General features: G+C 48.7%; 1 protein-coding gene across 1 annotated transcript in view; it reads right to left on the bottom strand.

The window, feature by feature from the left end:
• Positions 1-27,244, bottom strand: part of XYLT1 (xylosyltransferase 1) — a 307,371-nt gene that overhangs the window by 19,151 nt on the left and 260,976 nt on the right. The window contains exons 6-9 of the mRNA XM_084880756.1: positions 20,626-20,706; positions 7,863-8,079; positions 4,764-4,940; positions 181-443 (exon numbers count right to left, since the gene is read on the bottom strand). Coding sequence (XP_084736882.1) covers positions 181-443; positions 4,764-4,940; positions 7,863-8,079; positions 20,626-20,706 — 738 coding nt within the window. The remainder of the gene's footprint in view (positions 1-180; positions 444-4,763; positions 4,941-7,862; positions 8,080-20,625; positions 20,707-27,244) is intronic.

Consider the following 27,244-nt stretch of genomic DNA (forward strand, 5'->3'; position numbering starts at 1 on the left):
GGGGTGGAGGGTAGACGGGACATGCTCTAAACGCGGGGATGGTAGTGTAGTGCTTTCTAGGCAAAGGAAGAGAGGGAGAAGCTCGCGGCCCCTACCACAGAAGGAGGCCTGCACCCTCCTCCCCGTCCCCTCCCTGCCCCTCCCCCACCCTGCGGCTCCTCCCTGGCCAGCCCCGCTCACCTGCAGCTGTTCTCCCCATCGGTGTGCAGCGACGTCTCGGCCCTGCGGAGGCCCAGGCGGGCGAAGGAGTGGTACAAGGTCAGCGCCACGTCACTGAGGCTGTGGATGCCGTCCGGCTCATCATAGACGTTCTCCCAGTAGGAGCGGAGCCCGGGGGTGCCCGCGGGGTAGTTCCCGTACAGGTAGTAGTCCAGCTGCCCGATGATCTCCTGATTCACCACCGCCTCAAACTTGCGGGCAAAGAAGGTGGGCCGGGCTGTCTGCTGTGCTCAAGGGATAAAAAGATTAGCGTCAGCAGGTGGGAGGTGGTGTGTGTGTGTGTGTGTGTGTGGGGGGGGGGGGTTGTGGGTGGGAGCAGGGCTCTGCAGCCAGCCTGCCTGCTCTGTTCTCAGTGTTACATGAAGGCAATACATACTAAGGGTGTCAGGATGGAATGAGTTAATGCTGGTGAGGCACTGGGAGCAACGACGGGCGCCTGGGAAGCATCATGTTTGTTAAATGCTGGTTAAATAAATCACACCCTGGTGTTTACAGCTGGGATGGGTCTCCAGAACCGTTTAACTGAAGGTCTAGGGCAAATACAGCCTACGGATATATTTTAATTGTCCAGCAGAGTGTTTTAAAATTGAATTAGCCGGCAATATTTAAAAAGTGGAAGACTTCCCAGGAACGATTCCTGGCTTCCCTTTAAACAGAAATAGATCCAGCAACCCAGGCCCATGTTTCTGCATGGGAACAACTGCTTAAAGCTGGCAGGCAGCTGTCCCTTTGGGCGGCCATGGTTTCTTCAGCTCACCGCCGTCCCCACACTGCCTGCGTCTCCTGGGCACAACAGCAGAGGCAGCGTCTCCAGAGATGAGGTTTAGGAACCTGTATCCCAAAATGCTCCCCTGGTGGTTACGATGCAGAATCTGAAGACCACTTATGTAGCCCAAATGTTCAAGGAGACTGGGGCCCGGCAAGGAAAAGGGACTTATCTAAGGTCACAAAACAAGGTAATGACAGAGTCGGGATTAAAATCCAGGGTCCAGGATTAAACAAATAAACTACTGAGTACCTGCTATCTATCAAGTCCTATGCTATCATCTGGGCGGGGATTAACAAATGTTGTAGTTCTTTTTAGTAAAGGGCCAGATAATAACTATTTCTAGCTTTGTAAGGATTCAATGCTGCTGTTGTAGGGTGAAAGTAGCCATGGGCACAACAGCAGGTGAATGGGTGTGGCGGTGTCACAAAAGAACTGAGAAAAGCAGGCAGGGTGCCGGATTTGACCCAGATTAGTTTGCTGACTCCTGTCCAGGGCTAAGGAAACAATTAAAACATAGCTACTCCCTCGAGGAGCTTATGGTCTAGGGCAGTGCCTGGCAAACTCACTAGTCAACAGAGCCAACTACCCTGTTTCCCCAAAAATAAGACAGTGTCTTATATTAATTTTTTCTCCCAAAGTTGCGCTAGGTCTTATTTTCAGGGGATGTCTTATCTTTCCATGCACTAGGTCTTATTTTCAGAGGATGTTTTATTTTCGGGGAAACACGGTATCAACAATACAATGATTGAAATTTCTTTTGAGAGCCGAATTTTTTAAACTTAAACTTCTTCTAACGCCACTTCTTCAAAATAGACTCGCCCAGGCCGTGGTATTTTGTGGAAGAGCCACACTCAAGGGGCCAAAGAGCCGCATGTGGCTTGCGAGCCTCAGTTCGCTGACTACTGGTCTAGTGTTATTATTGAGCTAAGTTTGGGTCGGACACTGTTTTTGCTGCTGTGAATAAGCAGCAACAATCATGGTAATAATTACCAAGCACTGGAGTTACGGCGTCACCTCAAGTCCTCCCAACAACTCTGCGAAGTGGGTATTCCAATGCCCATTTTATGGATGGGGAAACGGAGCTCAGGAGGGGAAGTGATATGGACAAACTCACACACACAGTCATAGGATTTGAACTCGAATTGGATGCTCCTTGAACCTAAGCTCTTTCTACGGCACCTCCTAGGATCCAGCTGCGAACCGAGGAAACTGGAAGCTCCTGATCACAAAACCCTTCCGCATGATTCTGAACATCCCCTCATTCCTCTGCTTCATGGACCCTTGGGAAGTCCTGCGTCTGTGGCCAGTTCCGTTCGAATCCTCACTGTGCTACTTTCTGCCGGTATATGCCTCTGGGCAAGTCACCCAGGACCTCAGCTTCCTCACCCTGCATGGGTACCCTGTGGGTACTTAGCACAGCGTCTGGCACAGAGTGTTAGCTGCAGTTATTATGTGACTATTATCACTCCCCTCCCATTCCCCCGGCCTGAGCCTGCTACCAGGGGCTTCTAAGTCATGATTTTCTGGAGGAAGAAAATCGAATTCAGTGGGAAGGCAGCCTTCTTTCCTCATCCATGATTCTTTGATCAGAGCTGGATTTCCTAAAAGGGCATGTTTCTATATTTATCGTCCTCTTCCTCAAAGCTCTTTGAAGAAGAACGCCGAGTTCCTTACAGGCAGCAGTTTCTGGATTCTAGATGTTGGGGGATACTCTTGACCTCTATTTACTATTTACTGAGGAAGAAAGAGCTGTGAGCACAGGGCACTGTCTCTGTGTTCGTCGGTCTTTATCAGAGACCGCGGTCCAAGGGACGCTGGGCCTGGAGTACAGATGTTGCTGCCCGCGAACAAGCAAACGGGGAGGGCACGCTCCCAGGAACCACCACGGACTTTATCTATTATACATGGTGAGGTCCTTTGCGTGAGGACAACCACTCCTCTAAAAAATAGGAATTCTTTTTTTCCTCGTTTGAATAGGTCAAATATTCCCCGTGTAACCCTCTTTCTGCTCAGCAGATCCTTTCTACCTGGACAATGGAGCGAAAATGTCACCCAAGTTTATGCCCAAATTAACATGAGCTTGGGAAGGTCCCCGGGTAGCACTCAATCTGCCACCAAAAAAAAAAAAAAAAGGCTGGAAAAATACTATTGCAGCAACCGCTTGCTGAGGAGAAAGACATTAGGTGGGGACCTTGAGGGAAGTGAGGGAAGAAGAACCTTGAGGGATGAAACCTGCTGTGTATTCTGCACCTGTGCAGACACAAAGCCGGGAAGGCAGCAGGGACTGGTGCACAAGCCCGGGGCTGGGCCCGGGAACACCTGGGTGGGACCTTCAACCCTACCGCTCCATTGTGTGTGTGTCTGTGAATAAGTAAGTTCGCCCACTGGTGCCTCAGTTTCCCCACCTGCACAATGGAGATGATGTCTACCCCAGGGAAGCCAATGAAATGCCCACGGGGGGCCTGGCACACAGCCTGGGAGAGAGCAGATCCCAACTCCTGTGCCCAAACGTGGAGAGCCTCCCAGCCGCCTGGGGATCTCGTTCAGGTGCAGATTCTGACTCAGCGGATTCTGAAGCCGCACACTATGCAATGCGTTGCTAACCCTCTCCCTGGCGACGCTGGTGCTGCAGGTCCAGGACCACACAGACGAGCCAGGCTGAGAGACTGACGCCCCATGCGGGCAGAGGCTCAGTTAGGAGCCAGTGAGTCAGCGGGGGCACCTCTGTTACTGCTCTCCCCATTCTCCCTCTGGGTGAATGGTTTGGGCTGCAGCATACCATCTCCCCGTGACAGCTCCAGTGACCTCAGAGTGACGTGTTTAACCATTTGGTAGCTTCCTGTTTGTGCCCTCTGCAGCTGGGTTGAGCATGGTGACCCGGAGGGTGCTCACACAGGGTGGAAACAGGGTGCCATTCGGGATGGGTCTGGGGGCTCAAGGGAAGCAGATGGAGCATTTACCGCCCTCTGCCTCTGCTCTCCCCCATCACTGTGAACGAGGCCAGGCAGAGACACCTGGGAGGACAATAACGCTCCTACCTCCTGTTACTCCTTTCAGTTCACAGATTGTGCTGGTTTCCAAGCCTGCCTGCTCATCACACTGTCCCCAAGGTGTAATCTATTAGAAATTCCTGGACCTCACTGGAGATTGGTGGTTTGCCCTCAGGGCAGGGTGGCGATGCCTGAAGACATTTCTGGTTGTCACACCGCAGTGTGCTACCTGCAGCCAGTGGGTAGGGCCAGGGATGCTGCTCAACAGCCTGCACAGGACAGCCCACAGCACGGGATTACCCGCCACAGTGTTCACAGTGCCGAGGCTGACGAGCTCTGCCCCAGACAGACTCAAGTTTGCACCCAGGAATATGTTTTGAACAAATGTTTTCAGGGGATTCTGGTTAAAAGGCAATATAAGGAAATGGATACAAATATGGCCTTTGGAAACAGATACGTGGGGTTGACCTTGGATAAGGTTTTTGATCTTTATATGCCTCAGTTTACCTATTTATAAAATAGAATAATAATAATATTTTTAATTATCTATCATCTATCTATCTAATAAGTTGCTGTGGGGTTAATGAGTCACGACAGGCAAAGTGGTTAGCATTGTCCTGGTCTGGAGTCATTAAAAAAATGTTGGCTACTGTTGACATTGTCATTATTATTATCAACAGGCAGGGTTGAAAACTGGGGGGTGAGATGATCAACAGGCCTGGCCCTGGTTGCTGCAGAGGATGCTGGGAGGCTGGTGTGGGGGCTGCAGGGCCCGGCGGGCTCACCTGGAAGCGGTGGAAGTCCTGCGGCTTGAAGTCGTTGGGGGAGCAGCCGCACCAGTCCACGATGTGTTTGTACTGGCACTTGCAGCCCAGCTTGCGGTTCCAGTTGGTGATGCGCAGGTTGTTGTCCACCATGGTGTCGCAGTGGGGGCTGTTCTCCAGCACCGTGTGGAAGAAGGACTGCAGGGGAGAGAGGGGCCAGCCTGAGACCGCTTCCCGCCTCCCTCCGATGGGCTGGGTGGGGTCCCTCCGTGGGACCACCTGCCTGCGAAGGGGCTCTCGTAGAGACTCTTCTGTTCTTTCTGTAAATGGGGTGCCAGTCTGGCCCGCCTCAGGGGGCACTGGATGTTTTGCCCAGAGTGGCTGAATTCTGCTCAGCAGTGTAATGTCCTGAGTGTTCCTCTAACGACCTTTCCCTAGAAGTCTAAAACCCGATTTCAAGATATCTCTTATCAACCAGGACATCTTCTGTCTGCTCAGCAGAGAGGAGAAGCTCCTTAGGATATGTCAACACATGGGGACCAGAGGAAAACAGGGGGACGATTGTTCAGAAAACCTGGGGCCCTTTGGCTCTTGCTTTGCAAATAGCCAGGACTGAGAACGAAGGGACTCGAACGAAATATCTTGAGAAGAAAGACCAGCGCTCTGCAATTTCACCCCTGGGTAAGGGAGGTCAAATTCATGGGTGCATCAGGCCCTAGGGCGCCCTCCTGACTTAGCTGCTGGAGTAGGTGACTACAAACACAGGGAGGTGAAGCCTGGGGTTGCCCGCTGTCCATGGTGCTGAAACAGGCCCATTGCTTCCCCCTAATCCTGACTCTTGGCCCACCTCTCCTAGAACCTGCGAAAGAGGCAATGTTGAGAATGAAGAGAGAGACTGGAGAGGAGAGATATGGTTAGAGATGTAGAGAGATAGAGATAGAGATAGAGATAGAGATAGATAGAGAGAGAGAGAGAGAGAGAGAGGGGCTTTTATTTGGACACTGCTTTAACACAACCCAGATATCAGGCAGATACATTTCCTCTGCTCTCTGCTCACTAGGGGAAGCTGTTGGGGAATAAGTACTTGCCTGTTATAAATTTAGGGCACAGCTTTCAGATTTCTTCCGAACCAGTTCCCTGGAAGTGGTCTGGGAGAAGGGAGGGCAAGGTGGAGATGCTGGAATGGAGGAGGGGGTCTAACAGGGACCTGGAGTATCACGTGCTCGTGTGTACTGGGACAGGGATGGGACAGAGAGCCAGTGCCAGGATCAGTATCTTGATGAAAAGAACCAAAGCCTCAAACTGTCTTTTCTCAAAGGGTGGGTGGGCACAATGAGGCTCCCTTCCCCCTCTGCCCCCGGCTGACCTTCCTGTGATGCTAAATGACATGTCCTCGAACCTGGGTTTCAAGCTTGAGTTGTCTCCAAGCCCACAGAGGCCCATATTCTCCATCAAGCGGTGGGGGAAAGTACCCAATTACCAGCTGCCCTGTGTCCTTTCATAATGATACCAAAAGTCTCTTCAAGATAATGGATGAGGAGGTTATCGGAATTGAGAGAAAAGGTGATGTTTTGCTGAAATGGGATTAAAAGCTGATTACTTAACATGTGTGCAGAATAGCAAAACCTGGCCCCGTGACAAGAAGCCCATCATCTCTCTGGAGTGAAGCGGGCAGTCGGCCCTAGATGTTGTCATCGCCCCAGATGTTGGTGAGAAACATGGAAACCATCAGAGGAGATGCCCTGTCTTGACTGGACTAGAAACACAGTGGTGCAGAGAGGGGACACAGGCTGGAAGGAATGGTGGGTCACTCGTGGGAGGGCTCAGTGGAAACAGAACCAGCTCTGGAGTTTTCTGAAGTAGGAAACTAGGAGCTGGAGGTCAGGGAGCTTAACCTGGACTCTCTCAGCCCAGGTCTGATGAAGAGGCTATAATGGCACATCAGCGGCCACACTCCAGATGGGGCCAGGGCTGTTTCAGAACAGCCTGCAGTCTTCCACAACAGGGAAGACTAAAATGAGCTGGATGTCTGTCACCCCAACATCCAAAGGTGGAAAGCGTAACCCCCGGTGTGATAATGTTATAAGGTGGGGCCTTTGGAAGCTGATCAGGAGATGAGTGGGGATTAGTGCCCTTATAAAAAGGAGCCCAGAAAGATCCGTATTCCCTTTGGTCCTGTGAGAACACAGTGAGAACTGTCTGGAGACATCCTGTCACCAGGAAGAGGGCCCTCCCCCGGTCATGCTGGCACTCTGAGCTGGGCCGTCTTGCCTCCAGACCTGTGAGAGGTACATTTCTGTTGTTTGTAAGCCACCTGCCCTATCGTGTTTTGCAGCCCGAACTAAGTCCGCTTCCCACCTTGAGGTGTGAAACGTGGGGACAGACTCCCCAGAGCTTTTCAAATATTTCCGAAAGCCACGGGAAGCGCTGAGTCTCAGGCACTTGGCCATGAGGGCTGTCGGTGCAGAGGCTGATGCATCTGGCACAGGCCCCGCCTGCTGTCTTTGGGACCACTGCCATTTCTTGTCTGACTGAGGCCAACACTAGTGTCTGTCTGTCAGGAACTGAAAGAACCACAGTATTCAAAACCAGAAGAGGGATTCTTGGTTGATAAAGCTGTGACGGGACTGGTGACTGCGGAGCTGATGTGGGTGTGTCCTGAAAGGGCCTGCACAGATGTGCGGATCCCACACGGCTCCACCCGGGTGTGAGGGGCTGCCGTCCACACAGCAGGTCAACACCCAGAGGCTTGTCATTTTTTAAGTAAGACACTGCCATTGTCTTCTTCTAACAAAATCAGTATATGATTATTTTAGCACCCATGTAAGCCACGTGTCTTAAGAAAGGGATGCCTTTTCCACTTTGCATGAGGATGCCGTGGACTGCTGGTGGCAGCGCTGTGCTGCTTCCAAAGATGGGAAGGGACCAGGGTCCCTGCCATTGCAACTAGGTCCCTGGCAGTCAATGCCGCTCTCCATCCTCATCTGGTTGTTTGGAGGGCTCTGTATTGGATTCAGCATTGCTTTGCCAAAAATTCAGTAAAAATTTAGCATCTGCTTTGCTCTAAATGCTAGTGCCAGCCCTGGCCATCCTGGGGGATTTTTTTTCTGGGATGCTCACCTCGGCAGGAAGCAGAGTGTAGGAGTAGAACTGCTTCATTTTAGTCACCAGATCGTCTGTGGAGAAAGTCACGTACTCCACAAACTTGCGGTTCAGCAGGAACCAATCGGAGCCGCCGTCCACGGCAATGCCCTCTGGGATCCGCCGGTCCCCCAGGCGCCACATGTGGGCGTCGCACTCCAGGAAGAGCCGGTCCAGGCCCTGTTTCCGGATGAACCTGAAAGACACAAAGAACTGATTAGCCCAAAGGTGCCTCCACCCAGAGTCCAAAGGAGATGGCACAATCCCAGCGATCAAAGCATTTATGGAGCACTGACCATGAGCCAGGCACTGAGCCAGAGCTCTGTGTATACGCTGTCCCTTGGTTTACACAGAGAGACAGGTCACGCCACCCCTCTGAGGCTGGTACTATTATTATGCCCATTTCACAGATGGGGACACTGAAGCTTAGAGAGTTTAGGGCACTTGCGGAGCACAACTAGATAGCAATGATCACCCAGCACCTCGACTTCCTCTTTAGAGAACTCTGAAACCATCCTTCATTGCCATGGACGCCTGGGTAACTTAGTGAACACAGCCTATGGACACTCATCTCAGAATAATGTTCTTCAATCATAACACACAGAATGACAAAGTACTGAAAAAACAAGAAGTTTATGATATAGTAATTCTGCTGCTTTTTGACTCACACATTAAAAACAGGATTACTAAATATTTCTTAAAACACCAAATTTATGATAATTACCCAGGGTGTGTTTCTCTCTTGGCACATAAAATAACAAGACCGTGTGGCAGGTCTAATGACCACTGTAAAGGCAAGGAAGTGGCGAGCGTAAATGACAGGCGCAGACTCATCAACTAATATGTGATATGAAAGTACGTGACTCGTAATAGTTACTGCTCATACTATTGTGGTTTGGACTCTACATTTAGGTAGATTTCAGTGAAAATAAAGAACATTCAATATCATGGGCCCTCAGAACCCCATCTATGAACCTCAGATGGACAACTCCTGCTTGAGAGAATAAAACGCATAAATATTTGGGATTTTGCAAGGCAGGCTGGCAGCTCTGGCACTTCCTTTTCTGTAAAAGCAGAAAGCAATGGTCGAAGAGCTGGTAATACAGTTGTGAGGGGACACTGGACAGAGCAAGAACCCAGCCTCTGGCCCAAACTCTGTGCACTGACAGAGAGCATTAACTGCACACTTACTATGTGCCAGGCATGCTGCTGGTCCTGTGCAGGGTAAGGAGGAGTAAGGATGATCCCTGCTCCTCAGGGGCTGGTTACTGAGTTGGGAGCTTAGTCTAGTAGCCTCCCTGCGCAGGGATCCTGCTGCTCCCCCAAGGTCTACAACATAAAGTCGCCCTTTTTAACATGTACAGTTCAGTGGCATGGAGTTCATTCACAATGCTGTGCCACCATCACCTCTATCTAGTTTCAAAATATTTCATCACTCCAAAGGAGACCCCATGTCCATAAGCAGACCCCATGCCCTGTACCCCTTAGCCCTTGGAAACCACCAAACTATTTTCTTTCTCTACGAATTACCAATTTTGGGTATTTCATATAGAAGGAATTCTATAATATGTTGGCCTTTTAAAAAAATATGTTTTCACTGATCTTAGAGAGGAAGGGAGAGGGAGAGATAGAGAAACATCAATTGGTTGCCTCCTGCATGCACTCCGACTGGGGACCAAACCCACAACTTGGGCATGTGCTCTGACAGGGAATCAAACCGGTGACCTTTAGGTGCATGCGAGGATGCTCAACCAACTGAGCCACACCTGCCAGGGCTGTTGGTGTTTTTGTTTGGCTTCTTCCACTTATCATAATGTTTTCAAGGTTCATTCATACTATAGCACATACTGGTGCTTCCTTCCTTATTTCTGTCAATCCAGCATCCGTTCCTCAGTTTCCTGGGAATTACATCTCAACTTTACTTTGGACAGTCACCAATCTTCAACTTGGGTTTGCACCTAAACCCTAACACCAGGGGTTGAACATGACCCAGTCTGGTCAATTCCATCTGCTTGGCTGCCATATTGGTTCAGAAATGGGTGAGAAATTCAAGCTGGTGTTGAGATTGGGTCCTGGATTTTTGCTGAATTTACCGGAATGGAAGAACCTTTGATGGGATTCTTAGCTGAGAGAATGCAAGCCTAGAGATGGCTGGCAGCTTCTTATCACCATGAGTACAGAGGCTGTCTGACAGTGGAGGGAACACAGAAAGAAGTGGGAGGGAGGCCACATTACATGGGAGCCCAGGGAAAGTTGCCACTGTTCTGAGGACACACAGAGACAGATGAAGGACATCTGCCAACCAGAAGACCCAGGTAGCCAACATCTCTGATCTAGTTCTTTCTCTAACACATCTTTCCACGTGCTAAATCCAAGTTTGGCTTCACGTGGACGAAAGGTTAGGAATCTCTTTGGGGGATGTGACCTGACGGGGGTTTTCATTATACTCATCATATCACACCAAACTTGGATTTAACCAGTTCATTAAAAGAAGCCCTGAGTTTAGGAAAATAAAATCCTATCTCGACTCTGGTTGATGCTAACTTTTACAATACCATACAGTCGGTGCATTTAACTGTGCTTAACACTTTAAAATTTTAGGTAATTTATATCAAAACTTACATGGTAACCAGGACTAACCCAGAGAGAGAAATAAAAGGTATCCAGGTGCGAGGACTTGCAAAATTTTTCTTTCCATGGACCAGCGTTTTAATTTTATGTTCCATTATATGGGATAATAGCATCGCTTTGCAATTTTAATGTGATGTCCCAGACCATAATATCCAAATACAATATTTATGCAGTAATCTCCAAAATGAAATATTCATGGGGTTGGGAGATTGGTTGCTGTATTTACTGCATTCCAAAACTGATAAGCTGCAAACACAAGCTTTGGTTAATTATGAGTAAAAATAGAGACAATCACTCCCAAGGTCTCAGGATTTTCTAAGTTCCTGGATTGAGAGGCGCTACTGGGACCTGAATCTGGGCTGGGAGAAGGTGGCAGAGACCCAGGGCCTGGGTATCTAGCAGGTGAAAGAAATCAGCTGCTTAGGAAGTGACTTGCTGCTTTTCCGGCCCTGTGCATTCACCATTCCTTGGAAAGGTCAAGTTGAAAATCAAGGTTAAGTCAGCAAACTCCTGGATGTGTTTCTTCATAGATGCAGGCTCACCAGGAAGCCTGGTTCTCAAGGAAGGCAGGTTGATTTGCAGCAAGGGGCCCAAGACACTGAAGGCAACTAATGACGCTCTCCTCCCTACAGTTTCACTTCCCATTGACTTGGTTTCCTGGGGCAACTGTATCCATAGGTGGAAATACAGAAAACTACAGTCAAAGCTCAATAGGATTCTACTGGGATGTCACAGGTCCCCAGTCTACTCGGCTGAGCTTCAAGAAAACCAAATGGGAGCTGAGGAGGGGCCCGGATTCTCGCCCCGAGGAGGAGAATTCAGTTAAGAAAGCACCTGTAGCCTTTGGAAATGATCTCCGAGAAAAGGCAGGCAATGAAGAAGCCCCTCAATTCAGTTAATTCCCTCGCTGCAATCTCAGCATCTTCATGGAGTAGGAAATTATTCCAGAACAGTCTTGTTCTATAATGAGTTCTCAAAGGAAGAACTCTGCCCCTCGGATTTTACAGCATGTCTGAGCACGAGGGGATCTCAGCAATCAGCTCATATAACTAATTCTACAGATTAAACACACAGACACAGACTCACGGAGACCCAGAGGGACGGATGAGCCAAAGTCATCCAAAGTCACATAGCCTCGGGGGAAAAACTCCCCTTCTCCGCGTTTCCTGCCCAGTGATCTGTCACTGAACTCAGATTACTCCTTTAGCATAAGTACAACCTAAGCATTTTAGTTAGAAAATAAAGCCATGGGACGAAGCCTGAAAGCCACAATGTCTGAAGTCAGCTAGCTATGTGAATGGGCTCATTCATGACAGCCACATGATAATGCAGGGGCCAAGCTTTGGGCATTGGAGTCAGACTGTTTGGTTCAAGAACTGCATTTTCAGTAACTTTGGGCGACCTGAACATGAGATGGCTCAGTTTCTCATGTGGAAAATGGTGATCATAATAATAGCTGCCTTACAGAGTGGGTGTGAAGGTTTAAATGAGACGATATACGGAGAGGGCTTAGCAAAGTGCTCAGCACACAGTAAGTGCTCCAGAAATGCTCACCAAGATGTTAACCTTTTTCCTTTATCAAGCTAGAAAGTTTAAATTTCTCTCTCTCCTGCCATTTGGTATAGGTACATGCAGGGCACACGCGAAACTAAGGAGAAACCCTGTATAAAAGGGAAAAAAGCAGGATATTTCAGCACCAAGGACAGAAGCCCAAAGCCCCCACACAATGAACCCCATCTCTTGCTATTATGTTAGTTAAGCAATGCCCATGCTTGTGGTGGCAGAGGTGGCAAGTATCATGGGTATCCTAATTCTGTCCTAGCACCATGAATACAAACCCCGCCCATCTTTCCATGCCATGAGTCAGTCAGTGAGAGTCTGGCTCACTGGGTTCCTACTTTGGCAGCTCCATAGGGGCCCGGCTGGCCATTTGTCTCAGGCCCAGGGTGGGTTGTGACCCTTCCTGACCTCAGCTGCCGGCAGAACAAGGGGGCCTGGGGCATTTCCTCATTCAGCAGCTCTAGAGTGCCCCTTCAGTACTCCAGGTCTGAGAATATGCTCATAAATGAGATGGACACCATCCCTTTTTCTTCTCTCCTAAATATAGAGACAAAAGGATGAAATAATGCCATCTACCATTTACCAAGCATGTACTATTTTCTAGGCCCTGGTCCTATACTTAATATGTATTCTCTCTTTTAGTATTCACCACAACCCGTCTTTTTTACAAATGAGGGTTCATTTTACACATGAAGGAATCAAGACACAGAGTGAGTGAGTTCTTCCCAAGGCCACCCAGCTGGTTAGTGGCAAGGGTGGGACTCAAACCTTAGCGGTCAGGCTCTGGATTCCACACTCTTAGCCACAAGGTTATAATGCTGCTCTAACAAATAAACAAGTAGACACAAAAAGCGACAAAACACATTAATATGCAATGAGATGCTTTTGGTAAGTGCTCTACAGAGAAACTCAGAGGGCGATGACAGAAAGTAAACAGACAGGGGCTTAGCTAGTGCTGACTGCTGGGGGAGCTCCCCTGAGGAGGTCAGATTTAAGTTGGGTGAGAAGCATGAGATGGACTCGGTTATCTGAAGTGTCGTGGGGAAGAGTTTTATCAGCTTTATGAGAAATAACATGTGCAAGAACCCACAGGAGCGGAAAGAGGCTAAGGTGGCTGGAGTCAGAGCTGCAGGGGAATGCTCAGCTTCCCCACCTCGCTGAGGAGTAGGCCAGACACAGGACAGGCAGACTCTGACCCGACTGGGGGAAGGAACGTATCATCTGTATGTACATGTGGCCTGGACAAGGCAGGAAATGCTACAAGGGACATATGTAGGGGATCAGTGTAGTGCAGTGGCCAGGAATGCAGACTGGAGCCAGGCTGCCAGGGCTCTAGTCTGTTCTATTATAGTTTGTACTTAGGAGCTATGCATCTTTTAATCTCTCTAGCCTCAGTGTCCCCATCTGGAAAATGGGCATGAAAATGACTTATATCATGGGGTTGTTGTGGGAATTGAAATAATTAATATCTGTAAGGCATTTAGGACAGTTTCTGGCACAGAGTACATTGCCTACGTGTTACTATCATTATGTGCCTTATGCTAAGAAAGCTGATTTAGGTTTGACATTCTAGGATGAAAGAAAAACAGAGTCAGGGCCCAAATTCTGGAACCTACGGTTTCCCAGCTCTCTGGCCCATGCTCTTCACCACCCTTAGGGCTCCAAGCAACTTGCACCCCCAAGAGTCTAAAGGCCCACTGAATGCTGATTGGTTTTCCACATTTCACACATTTTTAAAAACAACGTTTGCTGCCTTTTATTCTGACTGTAAAAGTAATGCATATGTTTCGTAGAAGCTTGGAACATAAAAAGAAACTGGAGAAAATAAAAACTATACTCTGCCTCTCAGAGATGATGCTGTGAAATATTTTCCTTCTGGTCTTTTGTCCTACTTGACATGCATTGTCTGGAAAAAATAAAAGATCCAAAGTTGACCTCGAAACCCAAGCCGAGGCCAGGGGCAGGTATGTGTGCACAGTGGCGTGGGTGCCTGTGCGATCTTAGCAGTATGTTGACACAGTTGCCATAACGGAATTAAATAAATGAACATGAAAACAGCGATACACTCACTGGTTGGGTTTAAGAAAAGCTAATTCGAAAGGCAATGTGCTTTCCCCACTAGAGAGACACTGATTATCTTCCCTCATCAATCACGGTGCTACAAGACAGCTGGGAGAGCGCTCTTCGGCTGATGAGCAAGTTGGCACCAAAGGGCCTCCTGAAAGCAGGTTTGCTTGGAGGAGGCTCCTGGCCCGCCTCTCGAAGGATTTGCCAACTTTTGGCTAAATAGTTGCCTGTTTACACATCAAGGGAGGTTTGGGTCTGAAGATTAGTTCAGTGTCAGAGTGAAGATGCTGCCAATCCTGGGGGCTGGGACCTGCCCTAGCCTCTTTCTGGTCTAGCCTTCTTACATTTGAAATGCTAATTGTTTCCCTAGGTCCTAGGAATGGCAGGGAGTGTTTCTAAAATGTTAATAACTTGTATACCATCTTCAATATTTTTCTCCATTACCATCATCACCATCACCATCACCATCACCATCACTACCACCACCATTAACTTAATAGGCAAACTATTGTACATGTTCCAAAAGCTTATCCATATATTCATTCATTTAATTCCTTTTAAAATATTCAGAGAGGAAGGGAGAGGAAGAGAGACAGAAATATCAATGATGAAAGAGAATCACTGATCAGCTGCCGCCTGCACACTCCACTAGGGATTGAGCCTGCAACTAGGGCACATGCCCTGACTGGGAATCAAACCGTGACCTCCTATTTCATAGGTCAACGCTCAACCACTGAGCTACGCTGGCCAGGCTCATTCACTTAATTCGTTCAACAAATCTATGTTGTTGGCTTTATCATCACTTCTATTTAACAGAGGGGACAACTGACACACAGGTGGTTGATGTAACTTACCCAAGGTCACATATTTAGTGAGCAGTTAGCATGTAAGTCCTGCAGAGTCTGGTCCCAGAGCCTGGGTTCTTAAATGCCCTGCTATATGTTTAATGTAGTAACTATAGGAGAAGTCCCTTAATCTTTTTATTGAAAATGACTAAGTAGCTTCAACTTTTTTATTTAAACTTAGTCTTATTCTAAGCATAATATCCATGGGGTCATGGGCTAGACTGGCAAACTATATAAATGTTCATTGATGCACATTGGATCAATACCCAACTTTCCCAGTATACCCATTTAGCGCCACACATCACGGGTGGATCCTGAACACACTCTGCGACAGGCTGACTCTAGAAAGTAGGGGAAGGACCTGATTTCCCTCCCCTAATCATTTAAAAAATGATTCTGTTTAAAGTCATCACCTGTGCACCCCAAGAACTTAGACAGGGGCCTCTCAGATCCTGGGGTGACAAAAGAACTCAGGCCTTAAACGTGGGCCTGAACCGCTTCTAATCCCAGCTGTGCCATTCACTAGCTGTGGGGCCTTGAGCATGTTCAAGCAGCTCTCCATGCCTCAGTTGTTCTCATCTCTACAATGGGGTAATACCTGCCGAGTGAGGCTGGAATGAGATAACATACTTGAAAGTCCAGGGCCCTCCCAGGTTCACTGAGGAAACTCAGTTCTCCACAATCCCAACATCACTGTCCAAACTTTATAAAGACGAGGAAACGAGGGTATGAGGAGTCAAGGTCATTTGTTGAAGTTCTACAGCTGTCACATGGCATAGCTGGCAGTAGCCCAGTGCTCACGCTCTTAAAACGACATCACACTGTACCCCAGAACTGAGCACGGGGCCTCTGTGACCTTGAATTAGGTAGAGAACTTAGGTCAACCAAAACTTTCCCTCAGCAAAAGTCCCTAAGGAAACACTATTCTGGCTGAGGGAAATGCTTTTTCCTCTCCATCTCCTTGTAAGGGACCTGTCCACACACACTGAGGTTGCCAAGATGTGGGAAACTTTCCCGGTGATCCCTAAGCCAAAGCTGGGGGCTCCTGAGGGTGTCTGCAAAGACCCGCTACCTCAGGCTGCCAGTAGACTTTAGGGCACCTGCTTCTGCTAGTCCTGCCCAAGCTCTCCGGGAAGATGGTAATTGTGCTGTGTCTTTCGATATATCTAGGTACTTTATTTTTGGAGGAAAGCAAGGAGGAACAGCGAACACAACACTCCCCTTCATTTAATTACAGGAACAGTCAGGACCAATTTGGCAGCTATTAAAATACTAGTTTGCCTTTATGCCATCTCTTCGCAGCGGGAGCTGGAAGTCCAAATTGGCTGCTAAGGGCGGGCGATGGGGACAGAAGGTCAACGCCGCTATTAGGAACCACGTGGAGTTAAAAAACAGAGGCACCATGTGGCCTGCTCTGTCTCACTGCCTGCTTTTGTCCCTCCCCATCTCTTGGTCTTGTAAGCTCTCTGCTCTGTCACAATGTCTTTTACAAGAACTGGCCCAGAAGCATCGGAATGGGAAGGGACTTTGGGGACCGTCTTGTTCATTCCGCTTGTTTTGCAAAGGGAGGAGATGAAGCCAGAGAGGCCGAGTGGCTGCCTCCAAGCCAGCCAGCATGTTGGAGGCAGGCAGGACCAGAGCACCGAGAGCTTATCCATATATTCATTCAATTCCTTTTAAAAAATATATTTATTTCAGAGAGGAAGGGAGAAGAAGAGAGAGAGAGAAATATCAATGATGAAAGAGAATCACTGATCAGATGCCTCCTGCACACACTCCACTGGGGACTGAGCCTGAAACTAGGGCACATGCTTTGACAGGGAATCAAACTGTGACCTCCTGTTTCATAGGTCAATGCTCAACTACTGAGTTACGCCGACCAGGCTCATTCACTTAATTCTTGCAGTAAATCTATGTGGCTGGCTTTATCATCATTTCCATTTAACAGAGGAGACAAGTGACACACAGGTGGTTGATGTAACTTACCCAAGGTCACATACTGAGTGAGCAGTTAGCATGTCTGTAGCCCAGGGCTCAAGCAGGGACGGGACGCCCAGCTCTGGGGACACAGTCCCCTGTCTGAGCCCTGGCCCTGGCCTCACTGTGTGAGCTTAAGCAACTCCCTTCATCTGAGTCTCAGTTTCCTTATCTGTGAAATGAGGCTAATAAGCTGGGAAGGGTCACCAGCTGGAGCCACAACATTAAAACCAACACAAAGGACAACAGAACTAATGAAAGTTAAGTTAATGGGAAAAGCAGAAGTGGAGGTGGGGGGAGGAGGGAGGCAGGGTCACAAGGTACAAACACCCAGTTAAAAAAACAGATAAGACCTGGGACTGTCCTGTACACAGCGTGGTGACTACAGTCAATAACACTGCAGTGTGTATTTGAAAGTTGCTAGGAGAGTAGATCTTAAAAGTTTTCATGGCAAGAAAAACATCTGTAACTACATGTAGTGATGAATGGTAACAAGACATTTCACAATATATCCATATATCAAATCATTATGCCGTTCACCTGGAAGTAAGATGATGCTATATCCTAACTTAAAAAAAACAGACTCCTGCCAGTGAACTCCTTGGTGATTTGATGGGATGCGTTTATTTTACTTTAACCATCTTCAGAAATAATGAAAAAGAATTACACAACCAAATAACTAAAAGCGCTTCGCGATAGCAGCTGGACTGCTTGAGTAGCCATGTCTAAAGTCAGACACTGATGCTTGAGTTGCATTATACAATGGCTCCCTTTCCCCCTTAAGCTACTTGGAGCTGGGTGTCTATCATGTCCCACCCACCGTGTCCATCCTGACCAGCACAGGGACCGAGCTGAGCTTTGCACATGTGGGACAGAGGACGCAGGAGAAAGGCATAGGCTGAGCTTGTGTCGTAGGCAAGACTGCAGCTAATGGAGAGACTGGCAGACGATGACATGTTGGTTCATGTTGCTATTAAATTAACACTACATTACTGACTTTATTCATCAAGTAAGAAAATCCAAGCTGAGGACTCATGGGCATGGGTGGGTGTTGGAATGTCTGTCCTTGGATTTGAGGGTTTTAGAAGGAGGTGCAAGCAACTTCTCTTTGACCTCAGACTTTTCTTGTCCCATGCTGTTTGGGTACCACCTGTCAACAGCTGATGCACATCAATTAGATGGGATATACTCCCACACCCAGAAGCACGACTCTGGTCCTTACACCATCTGTTTCTTCCTCCCAACAGCAACATTTTAGACCAAAACTTATGGTGCTGCCATCATTATCATCACCACCACCATCATAGGGCAGTTACACTATGTCAAATGTTTTTGTGCAGCATCTCATTTAATCTTCCCAACAATCCCATGAATGTAGGTCTATTAATATTTCCATTATACAGGTAAAGAAAAAGGCTCAGAGAATTCAAGCCACCAGTCTAATGTAACACAGCTAGGACACGGTAGAGCAGAACTTTAACCCTAGAGGTGTAATCTCAAAGCCCATGATTTTACCCTTTGTCTGACACCCATTTCCTAGCAGAGTGGCTGGAAACAGTGATCAGAGAACAAATACTGACTAGGCTGAAACAAGAATAGCAGGGTAGATGTAATTCAAACATATCTATTTACTTACAATAAGCTCTGTTCTCAATGTATTTGCTCAAAACATGTACGACAAGGTTACCTAGAAGGGAAAAAGGATCTTCAATCTCTTCCAAAGGTGGGGACTTGAAAAATGTGATCTAGTTTTGATAGCTAACCACCTCCAAGGAATCTTGTTCAGCTCTACCTCATTCCCATGGACTTTAGGGCTAGAGCCCTGGGTTCAGATTCCAGCACTTTCCAGCTGTGCGACCAGGGAAAAATCTCTTTTTTTCCTGACAAATGGGGCTACTAATTCTTGGTTCTGCATTGGGTGACTATAAGAATGCAATTGGATCCTGCATGGAAAGGGTCCAGCAGAGCAAATGGACACTTAGCAGGGACACAACACACAGAGGCTATAATTCTTCCTCTGCCAGGCCTCCCCCACCTTAGTTACTGGACATGCTATACTCATCTGTGCTGATTTACAGAGCTTCCTCAAATCTGGGGCTCTTTTTATAATCCTCCCCTGAGGATATGTTTATTGATTTTTAGAGAGAGAAAGGAGAGAGGGAGAGGGGAGGTGGAAGGGAGGAAGAGAGAGAGAGAGAGAGAGAGAGAGAGAGAGAGAGAGAGAGAGAGAGAGATATTAGTTGCCTCCCATACACCAAACTCACTCCGACTGGGGACCAAACCTGAAAGCTAGCTATGTGCCCTAAATGGGAATTGAACCCGCTACCCTTTTGGTGTACAGGATGATGCTCCAACTGAGCCTCCCAGCCAGGGCAAGGAAAGAATGCAGGTTGTCAATATGACAGGAACAATCTATAAATAGACAGCTGGATGAAATCAAAGTTACACTGCAGGAAATCGATGCACCACAAGGACTCTGGATGACTACTCTAAAGCTCAGGAAACGGAGCCCGCTGCTTCTTTTGTCCCTCCCTGCTGTGGATAGCTGGGTGAACTAAGTCACAGAGCCAGCCCAAGCCACACCTCTACCAGCAGCGGTGAGAACAGTGAAAGCAGAGATCACAAACTAAAATGCCAACTGGGCCAGATAGGGAAGGGGGACAGGTGAGAACTTCAGAGACTTGGATAAACTTCTTATCTTTTAAGATGAACCAGAAATCTGGATTTTCATGGGAAATACTGCTATTTTTAAATGGGCTATTAATTTTCAAATAGAACACCTGAAGTAAACACAACAAAACCAAACCAACATGAGGGCCAAACAAGACAGGTTTATGAGCTAACATCACCCTATGAGCTATCAGATTGTGTCTGGAGGTCAATTCTAAGATGCTAGAATGCTCCTGGGCTGGATTTTAATGGTATTTTACCTCTGGATGGTGTTGCTGATCATGCAATCTCTCCTACAGGGGGCGCTCAAGACTGTATCCCTTCAGGCTGATCTCTGGACATGGAGATTTGGACCCAGTTCAAAGCTGGATGGTAGTGATGCTATTGGGCCCTGTTCATTTTAATGAGGGAGGCGCAATGGGCCCAATTGGGCTTTGGGTGCCTCAAATTCCTGCCGAAGTCTTGGGCAGCAAAGTGAGGCAACGGTGAGGGCACAGGGTTGAAGTCAGGATACTGGAAAACTCAACTGCATGCTGGCATGGGACTCCTTCCCACTAAAGAGTAAATTCCCTAAGAGCGAGGATTTTGTCTTGTTCACTGCTAGAAGGCTGCCTGGCACATGCTTGGCATTTTTGTTGAATGACCAGCTGACCAAATGGTTGGGGACATCACAAGCTATGGGCCTCAGGCTTCCCACAATAAAGAGGGAGTTAACAAGGCTGTCCTATTTACCTCGAAGTTGCCACAATGGGACATTAGATGCACAAAAGTGCTTGACAAAAGGCGTAAAGGACAATGACCTGAGGAGAGACACTTATTATGATTGCTGCTCTTCCCTGACAATTGAGGGACTACTTCAGATCCCACCGTGGCTGCCTTTCTCACACGCTCAATTTTCTTTTGGCTGCACCAACCTGCTTAGAAGGAAGCCCCCAAATGACCACTCAGATTTTCACTTCCATTTTGTACTAAGACGGAGGAAGATATGTTACCTTGCATTGTCCCGGCCGTGTGACTTCAAGAAATTCATATCTCGGTATCGGGAGAGAAATGCCACCAGTTGGTCATTTGTCCTGTAAACAAACAAAGAGGAAAGTTAGAATCTGCCGAAGACACTGGGGAATTGAATCTTGACTCTATTCTCTGTCATGGGAAATAGCATCCCTCCTTCACACCATACCCGCTGAAAAGGCTGTATCCCTTGATGAGTCGCCATCACTGGCCTCACCACACCACACCACACCACACCACACCACACCACACCACACCACACTAAAACACTGAGCTCCTTGAGGATAAGCATAACATCTTATTTTGGAATCTTTGGTGCCCAGCCTTGGGCTTGATAAATATAGTAAATCATCATTGCATAGCTCAATGCAAATACATAGCAACTCCAGGGCCTTTGCACTTGCTGAGCATGCCAAATCCTGCCCTATATCTTCCCTTCACTAGCCGCTTGTGGTTATGCAGATCCCCTTTCAAATGTCATCTCATCAGAAAGGTTTTTGATAGTCACCCCACCTAACGTGGCACCCGAGTCCTCCCTGTCTGCCTTTATCATATCACTTTATTGACTTCACCCTCTTACCAGCATCTGAAGATGTTGAACTTCCTGACATTAGGATTTTAAGTTCCATCAGGACAGAACTAGCTGCACTTGCTCACCACTGGCATGTAGCAGGAGCCACACAAATGCTTGTGGATGAATAAATGACTCAAAGTGAGATTGAGTGTGAACTCTTTCAAATGTATTTTGAGAAACAAATGAATGAGTGAGTGAACGAGTGACTACCACGTTCTCAATAACCACCGGGCCACTGATTGAGAGGTCTTTACAAGAGATAAAGTGCGATACAAACAAATGACAACGTTCCCTGCATTGTTATCCCAAACGTATCACCATCAATCTCGGCACCAGCAGTGTAGTCACAGCTAATCAGTGTGTGCACACAGCTGTGACAGCATTTTAAAAGGCAGTCACACTGGTCTCCGTCTGCCAGAAATGTAGTCTCCTCTTCCACTGAATAAACCCAAACAGGTAAACCGGTGCTGAAGTGACAGCTCCTTTATCATCGGGCTTCTCTGCTCAGGGGTTTTTATTTAGAAGAAAGGGGTTAACCATTGTTTCAAGTTGGGAGAGACGTGCAGGCGGTGAAAAGGAAGGACATTCATGGGAACAGACTGGAGGCTAGACCTTTGGGCGGCAGTCGGGTACCTTGGAAGGTGATGCCTGGGCTCAAGACGCGGGAGAATCTGGAGACAGATCCCTGGGGCTCTCCTGACCAGGCTCTGTGTCTCTCGAGGTAAGTCATTTGCCTTCCCTAGACTCACCTGGGTGGGTTTAAGGGGCACACAGTAGGTGTACAATGAGTACAAGCTTCTCCACTCTCTCTGCCTCCCGACATCTGGTCCAAGCCGCCACAACCCCTCCCTGCTCGCTCCTTCATTTCCCTGCATCTCCCTGCAGTCTCGCCTCTCCGAGCCCCTGTTCCGTGACTGGATGGCTCATGTTTGACCAACTCATAATACCCGCGGAGGGGGCACAGAGCAGTGAAGAGATGCTGCAGTGGAAGCGAGCACTGCCGACGTCCCGTCCCATTACTGAAATAAACACGGATGCAAAACCGGCCCCTCCGGCTGGCAGACTCCAGAGAAACCCCGTTTGCGCCTGCAACGCGCTACATCCGGCACACACAGCGACTCAGCCCTGTCGGTGCCCGGAGGTGAACCCCGGGGCTGCAGACAGAGGCTCGCACCACCTGTCTGCACAGTGAAGGTGCATCTTCCGTGTGCACACAGCCGCCCACTCTCGACCAGGTGAAGCCCACACGTGTCCCACGCCAAGTGACGGCAGCTTGTGGGCAGAGGGCCTCCTGAAGTTGCTGGGAGAGGTCTTCACTGAAGCAGCCAATACAAAAATTAGAGCGAGCTCCCTCCCAACCGTCTCCACGTCCCAGCATTTCCTACTCGCCAGCCCCCTCGCTGCTCTCTGTGCCAGTTCATTATTGTTGTCCTGATGAATGCGGGGACAAGTTAACCTCTGAATAAGTCCCTGGCAGCAGGAATAATAAACAGGGGCCTCTCAGTAGCCTCAGTGGGAGGATTGAAGGGGCCGGATTGGGGCTGGGGGATGTGGGGAGGGAGAGGGTTCTCGAAGCCTCAGGCCTCCCAGGGTCAGCGGCTGCAGCTCCATTTGGCAACCCCAGAAAGCCCTTTCAGGGCCCCGAGCTGGGGCCATTTTCACATTTACCGCTTCACCAAGTCCCCATCTGACTGGGATGAATAGGCATTTAGCGAATTTACTTAGCGATGCTTCCACATGAAATCCTCTCAAAAGATGACATCGTGGGGGGGGGGGGGGGGAGGGCCGACGGGGAGGGAGCTGTGGATTCCAGGCTCAGAGCTTGTGGGTAAAGCCGCTTTTCAAAGCAGAGAGCGGTGTCCCCGGCCTGTCCCCTCTCCCTGGGGCCTGGTCCCCCTCACTCTCCCTCTGCATGAAAAGCCTGCTGGGAATTCTAAAGCCCGTCCCCCAGCTCTCCTCCAAGTGGGGAGGGAATTTGGCTGGGGACCAAGTTTTCCTATTGTTGCTTGCAGACGCCTGTGGATAATTGCCTACATAATATTTAGTTCTCTCCAGATAATTAACAGCTTGCAATCTGTTGACATTTTACCCAGTTCTAGTCTCTCTCTCTCTCTCCCCCTCACACACACACTTCTCACTCACTCTCTCTGGTGCAGTCATTTGCCAAGTGGCTCCCACAGCTCAGCACTGTGTCTGTCTCCCCGCGAATTTCTTTGCACCTCGTGCAGAAACCATCATCTGTCCTCTGACTCGTGATGGTGACTCGGGTCCATCACGGTCCCCGCTGGAGACACTGGGACATCTTTGTTTTAATAAACATGGTTTTCAATAAATACGTATTAAAATAAGGGTATTGGAACCATATGGGGATATTGGCTGAAATGAATAAATAAATGAATAACGAAAGAAGCTCCGCTGACCACGTATGGAATGTCCACCACAGCGCAGGCCCCATGTTACTGCATTTAGTCTTCACAAAGATTCCATCCAAAGATTTCCATCTTATGGATGGACAGCTGAGACTTAGAGAGGCCACCCCTTTAGCAAAATGAAGACTCAGGATTGGAACTACCAGATCGACCGCTTCGCCAGTGAATGTGCGAATAAATGAGTGAGTGAGTGAGTGAATTCCACTCCAGGTGCAGAAGAGGCCTCCCGGTTGCATCTGGTCTTCACAGCGAGAGCACCAGCCCTCCGCTGTGAGACGCCATATCTCAGGCTCCGCCAACACCTACTGAGTTAAACTCTGCTTTTTAACAAGATTCCCAGGTGAGGCGCCTGCCCTTTAGAGCTTAAGAAGTGCTGCTTTAAGTCAAGCATGGATATCGGTGGTTAATTCTCTTTCCTTCTTCATCTTCTCCCCATGGGCTCTTCCTGAAAGCCCAGATCTCGAGCACGTTCCTTTCATCTCCGTGAGCTTCACGTGTTGCGAGTATTAAGTAAAATCATGTGTGTGAGACCTGTGCAGTGGCACCTGGCATATCCTAAGCCTTTGATAAACGTTGCCTGTTACTTAACAATACAGGGCGGAGCAAACGTGTGTTTACCGTTGTGAGTACATGAAACACAGAGTTTATTCTTACATTCTTATTTATCCATTATTGTATTAGTTTCCATAGGGACAGCTGTAAGCCTCCTTTTGCCCCGCTCTGCACTGTTATTGCCATTTTGAGCGCCTAAGACATTTGCACGGGCTCAGCAGTGCGAGGACCCAGCCTACTTTGAACTTGGAAGGATTCCTGTGCACCACACCCACGCGATGTTCTGCAGAGTGAGGTCTGCACACCCCTAGAAGGGACTTATCCGATCTCCAAGCCGGGAACTGTCTCCCAGGGGCTCCTGCACCACCACACGTGTCTAATATGCAGAATGGCTCTGGGCTGCACACACAGGGAGGAGCATGGCTCACTCTCTGGTCCTTCCCCACAACCTCCCTCCCTCAGGAGCCCAACCACAACTCAGGAGCCCAGCCACAGCCATGCCATCTGCTGGCATGTGTGACAGGCGAGGAGAGGATGGAGCCTGCTTAGGCTCCACTAGGCAGAGGCCCAACACAGAGCCCACTTCCCTTCTCTGGGTCGCTCCTGCCCCCCACACTTGGGCCCCAAACCTCCTCCAATAGAGGGTGCTGAGAAGAATCGGGTGCTCACGACTGACGGTGCTCAGGCGGAAGTGAAGCACCGAGTTTTGTGAATGTCAGGATTCAGGATTTCAAATCCCCGATGCAGACTGGCGAGTCTGCACAGACCCAAGGGACCAGAGTCAGCCCTCCTGGGCTCGGGCCATGGGCCCCCTGTGGCGCGGAAATGTGCAGGAGGGAAGTGAAGGGAGGACTGTGGGAAGGGACAAGCAGAGGGTGGCGAGGTTCTAGGAGGCACCTTCAGTCTGAGCTCAGTGTCTACTCCTGGTGTATCATCTGTGCTGTGATCTCACCCCTTATGTATGTTCCATTTACATACCACTTTAGCTTCACCCTAAGCAACAATGCATGTGATCGCTTGTGTACCTTTCCCCCCTCAAATTTTAAACTGAGGTAAACACACAAGCTTGCATTTGCCATCTCAACCGTCATTAAGGGTAGAGTTCCACAGTGTTAAGTACATTCATACTGTTGTGCAACCATCCCCACCATCCATCCCCAAACTTCTTTCCATCTTGTAAAACTGAAACTATGAACTCATTAAACAATGACTCCCTATTTCCTCCCTGCCCCGAGACTCTGGTAACCACCATTCTTCTTTCCGTTTCAATGAACAGTCACATTCATACAGTAGACAAACGCTAGATACCTCACCTAAGTGGAATCACACGGTATTTGTCTCTTTTTTTGTGACTGGCTGGCTTCTTTCACCCCAAATCCTGTCCTCAAGGCTCATCCACATGATAGCATGCGTCAGAACTTCCTTCTTTTTTAAGGCTGGGTAATATTCCATCAGGGCGAACCACTGTTATGTGGTTTCCTGTTATATGTGAAAAACAACAACAACAACTACTTGTCTGTGTGCCTCCTACAGCACCCTTGCTGCCAGGAGCATAGGTAGGGTGGCCGACAGATCTGGTTTGCCCCAGGACTGAGGGGATGCCCCCGGCATAGAGTTCTGAGCTTTAAAGTCAGACAGTCCTAGGCAAACCTAGATGAGTTGGTGACTCCAGGCAGATCGATCTGCCGAGGGATGTGTGGCCACAGGAGAAATGTCACCCTCTGTCCTTTTATGACGAGCTGAAGCGCACAGAACACACAGTGGTGGAATGGCCAGCTGTAACCCTGCCCTATGCTTCTAACACGATGATTATGGAAACTCAGATTACAGCGAGATAGAGAACAGAACGACAGCAATGGCAACAACATCTGACACTGGAGTGCCTGCCGTGGGGCCAGACACTCTCCTAAGCATTTGTTAACCCACTTATTCCTTATGGCAACCCTGTGAAGTAAATGCGATTATATTCATGCCCATGTTTTAGGACAGGGGTCCTCAAACTTTTTAAAGTGGGGGCCAGATCGCGGTCCCTCAGAGAGCTGGAGGGCCAGACTATATGAACTACTAATTCCTACTGTAACACCTTGGCTGCGCTCACTGCCCAAAAAACCTGGCGGGCAGGATCAGACTCCCCTGGGGGCTGCATGTGGCCCGCGGGCCGTAGTTTGAAGACCCCTGTTAGGACAAGTGCGAACCTGACTGTTTTATGCAATGATACATCCTGCTGTTCTGTCTAATAAGCGCACACATTGGTGAACTTCACCTTTTAATGCACAGAATTCTGTGGATGGGCACAGCCAATCCCCTACGATGGACATTTAGATTACTCCCCGCTCCCCTTATAGATTCTGCTACTATGAACATCTTTGCATATTTATCTTTCCAGATGTAGGTAGGATAGATGGATTTTGTAGGATTAGATTTCTAGATATGGAATTGTTCATGCAAAGGGCCCCTTTTAGTCTCTCTCTGCTTTCAGAAAGAGGCACGAATGGGGCTGGCTTCTTTCACCCCAAATCCTGTCCTCAAGGCTCATCCACATGATAGCATGTGTCAGAACTTCCTTCTGGGGCCCCCTGCCATTGCACAGGAAGCAAGCCAGTCGGCCACCAGGCAGGTGGGAAGGGGAGAAAATGGCAAAGGTGATAGACTAAGAGCAGGGGATGCCCTGCAGAGGCTGGTGGGCTTCTATGGCAGGCTGGTGAGGCCAAGCAGGGGCCATCTAGCTTCATGTTACCAACAACCAGTGGGACCCAAATGGGCTTTCTGTCCAGGAGCAAGAGGTGTGTGTGGGAGATGCACAGAATTATCTCCTCCAATGCCCAGGGAGCTGCTCCAGCTGGTGCCCATCTGTCTGCTAGCTGGGCCCTTGGACAATACTTTTTTGGGAGCCTGGTTATGCCAGGGACATCCCCTGAGATGAGCAGGCACTGGGTCTACTTTTTTCTGTTCCTCCAGGACTTGACACACAGTAGGTGCTCAACAACTATTTACTGACATGCTTAACAAATGCCCTGGGGTGGGGGGCTGGTGTGCAGGTGTGCC

Source organism: Pipistrellus hanaki, assembly GCF_964339955.1.
Source record: "Pipistrellus hanaki genome assembly, chromosome: 4".
Taxonomy (NCBI): domain Eukaryota; kingdom Metazoa; phylum Chordata; class Mammalia; order Chiroptera; family Vespertilionidae; genus Pipistrellus; species Pipistrellus hanaki.